We start from the raw sequence: 3,639 nt of genomic DNA, 5'->3' as shown, positions 1-3,639 counted from the left end.
GGCAGAGGGATATGTAGGGACTGAGAAAGGCTATGGGCTTAAAATATAAATAAATCTTCAGTCAGGTTATAACATAATAAAAGTAACTGAATTTGTTGCTTTTTGTTTGGCTTGCTTTAAATCACTCTATTCTAGTTATTTCATTCTGAAATACACCTTGTGGACTTTTTGTTTGTTTTTACTATTGCCATCTTATTTTCCTTTTTTTTTCTTATTTCAAAACATTTTAACATTTATTTGTACATTTTTGTGAGGTACAGTGTGTTGTTTCAATACATGCATATACTGTATACAATGATTCACTTAGTGTACTGATGGGTACAAAACTACCTTGTGTTTTTGACAGCCAATTGGGAAAATAATCTGGTTTAATATGCAAAATATTTCAAGAAATATTTCCTAGGGTGAGTTACTATTAAAATGGCCATCTTTATCTTTGATGTTTCTTCCTTTCTATTTCTATTTCTGATCACCTAAACTCGTCCACCTGTGTAGGAGAGAACTGTGTTCCACTTGCTGCCCTATTCTCCCCCACCCACAACTCCCCATGCACTGAACACGGTGCCAGGCTGTTAATTCCGGGGTCATGTACATGGCTGTTTGAAAGAGGGAGAGAATAGAGACAGGGGAATTTTATGTTTTCAGAAGACTTGCAAAAATCCGTTTCAGAGATGATTAGGAGGTAAATGAGGAGCAAGAATTTGAGAACAATTTCAGATGTGGGATTGGCAGAATTTCAAAGATGATTGAAGATGAGCTCTAAGGGTAGAGGATGACTCACAAATTTTTCTTCCAGTGTTCTTTCTTCCACACATTCTAGAACTGAAACACAGAAGTATTTCTCAAATATTTCTACCCCTAATTCAAGTAGAGAGGTTGGCTTGTAGAGTGGAATTTAGTGGAGATGAATTTAGAAATTTCTAAAAGTGCTAGATACAGCTCCTAGATCCAGAGATCTAATGGGATTCAGGGAGCCTGAATTCCTCCTTACCTGACATATGGAGATAAGCATCTGCCTCTGTCCATTGTTTTTTTTTTTTTTTTTTTTTTTTTTTTTTTTTTTTTTTTTCTGGACAATGGTTTTTTATTGGCAAGTGATGATAGCCACTTGTACGGGAACCTCAGGCCTTCCCCAGGCTCTTCTTGATGAAGTAACCTACCAGCCGCTGTGGCCTCTTCTGGTACTCGGTGAGCACCTCATGAGGGCTGAGGATCTGGTCCCCATCCAGGCGGTTCAGGAGAGTGACACACACCACAGCAGCTCTGAGGCCACACTCGCTGCACATGGCAGCAAACACTGACGATTCCATCTCAATGTTCCGGATGCCGGCCGCGTAGGCTGCCCGCAGATACGCCTGCTTGTCCTGCTCCGTGTAGGAGCAGAGAGCGCCGTCCAGACGGCCTTGTCCTTCGTAGAAGTCCAAGGTGCACATGGTGTTCCCCACGACCGTGGTGAATTCGCTCAGGTCTGCGGAACACTGCAGCAGCTTCTGTACCAGCTGCTCATCCAGGTCCGTGCTCCGAACGACCCGCTTCCCCAGCACGATCTGCTCGAACTCCGGCTTGAAGCAGGCATCCACGGCCTGCCGGGTTATGACCACCGAGCCGGGCTCCAGACCTATCCCGCCTGAAGTGCCAATGCGGATGATGGTGATGTTGGAGCACCTGGCATGGTACAGCAGCTTGATGAGCTCGTGCAGCATGATAGCGATGGAGGGAATGCCCATCCCGTGACTGACAGACAGCACTGGTCCTACTTTGTACATGGCATAGCGGTCGGTCCCCGCACAGATGTTGGGATAGTCGACGCCCGGGTGGTCAAAGCCCAGCTCTTCAGCCACATACCTGATGAAAAAGCCTTCATCCGGGAGGGGCTTCCACCCACACACACAAACTTCACATCTCCAAACATAGCTGGGAAGTCGTGTGTGCTAGTGCTGAGACTGAAATGGTACAGAACATCTTCTTTCATTGTTGCTACGTTTGGATTTGAAAGTCGGACGAGGCAGTCATTGTGATTTTCAAGTTCCTCTGCGTCAGCTCCTGCGAATGCCATTCTTTCAATTGAGGCAGGACCACGACGGAACGACGAGCAAGCTGGGATCCAAGTCTGCGCCTCCTGCCCGCCGCGGCCACCCGCTGAGCCGCGCCCGGGGGTCACTGTCCCACCCCGACCCCGCCTGCCCTCTGACTCCGCGGACCGCGCCCCTGTCCATTGTTTTTTGGAAGGATAGGAGATGTCCCATCCATAACGATCCTTTAGTCTGTTACTGGGCAGAAGCCAAAACTATGGCACCAGTTTTTGAGAAAAGAAAAGGCTTTATTTTGCGAAGTTGACTGGCAAGGAGACAGGAAGCAAGGTGCTCTCAAATCTGTCTCCTTTATCCAGGGGCTGGGCAGATTTTCAGGGGTAGTGGGCAAGACTGATTGGGAAGCTTCGAGTCAGGCCATATGACAGGATAAAAGTGGATCAGCTAGCTCTGAGTCAGGTCATCTGTGGTGATGAAACTTCTGGATGCCAGATCTTCTTTGCTGAAGGACCTCTCACTTCTAAAGGGGGTCCGGTGTTTCAACTTCTGGCTTTGGAGTTCCGCAACTCAGCTTACATCCTGCAAAATAACTCATAAAACAACTTGAGAAAGGGAATATAAACCATTTTCAACTGATATTAGTTGGTTTCAATTCTAGGAATAATCATTGTGAGAACACAGAACTGGGGAAGATTATACACTAGTGGTAAAAGTAGTATGCTTTTCTTCTTTTCTTTCTTTGTCTTTGAGATTAAAACACCAAATTCTCACAAAGTTTAACTTACCTTTACAATTAATAGTGAGAAAATTTATTCGAAAATGGGCTTTCTTATATCTTAAAAAAACTAAAAATTTCTCCTAAGTACCTATTATTTTTATTAAGTAAAAATGTTTGAATTGTGTGCATTGTGTGTTATGTATAATATCATTTCAAAATTTGAAGGAATTCCAGCATTCTTTCATTAATTTTTATTGAGCATATGTGTAGCACATTACGTTAAAAGCTCTTTAAAGTAATTTATTAGTTATGTTTCAAAATGACCCTTTGAGACTGCTGGTTGGCAAATTTTATGTTACACAATTTTTTTTATGCTCATATTGTGAAGGAGTGAGTTGCTTGGTCTGACTTCTGTCCTTTCACACAGAAATAGCACATCTCTTTGCAAGAGCTTTAATAGAATTCCAAGTTAAAAATGCAGATATTCAACAAAATAATACTGTGTGCATCAGAAATGAGTAAATGAAACTTTAACTATATAAAAAACTTTAGTAATCAATTTCTTATGTGAATAATTTATGTATTCTAGAGAATATGGGGCTATGATAATATGAACAAATTATATTGGCTTTGTAGAGTAGACAGGACCATTGAAGAGGAAAAAAAAATAATTTGAAATTCAATGCCTTAAATCAAGATTAATAAAATTTATATGGCAGCTATCTATTTTAAAAGTATCTAGCAATACTTCGAATACTCTTATTGAATTTCATACTATAAAATATAGAAAACAAACTAGCATTTGACAGATATATGCAACAGTTTTCTCTTTTTTTTATTGAGTTAGTCAAGATTTTACTTCGTTTAGTGAAGATTGTACAAAGTCTTTTG

General features: G+C 41.5%; 1 protein-coding gene across 1 annotated transcript; it reads right to left on the bottom strand.

The window, feature by feature from the left end:
- Window positions 1-1,121: 1,121 nt before the first annotated feature.
- Window positions 1,122-2,108, bottom strand: LOC134376875 (uridine phosphorylase 1-like). Its single transcript, XM_063095438.1, is given in 2 exon segments — window positions 1,122-1,853; window positions 1,856-2,108. Coding segments are annotated over 2 exon segments (933 nt in total). The 5' UTR covers window positions 2,057-2,108.
- Window positions 2,109-3,639: the final 1,531 nt, after the last annotated feature.

Source organism: Cynocephalus volans, chromosome 4 (assembly GCF_027409185.1).
Source record: "Cynocephalus volans isolate mCynVol1 chromosome 4, mCynVol1.pri, whole genome shotgun sequence".
Classification (NCBI taxonomy): Eukaryota; Metazoa; Chordata; class Mammalia; order Dermoptera; family Cynocephalidae; genus Cynocephalus; species Cynocephalus volans.
This window is presented reverse-complemented; position numbering and strand designations above follow the sequence as displayed.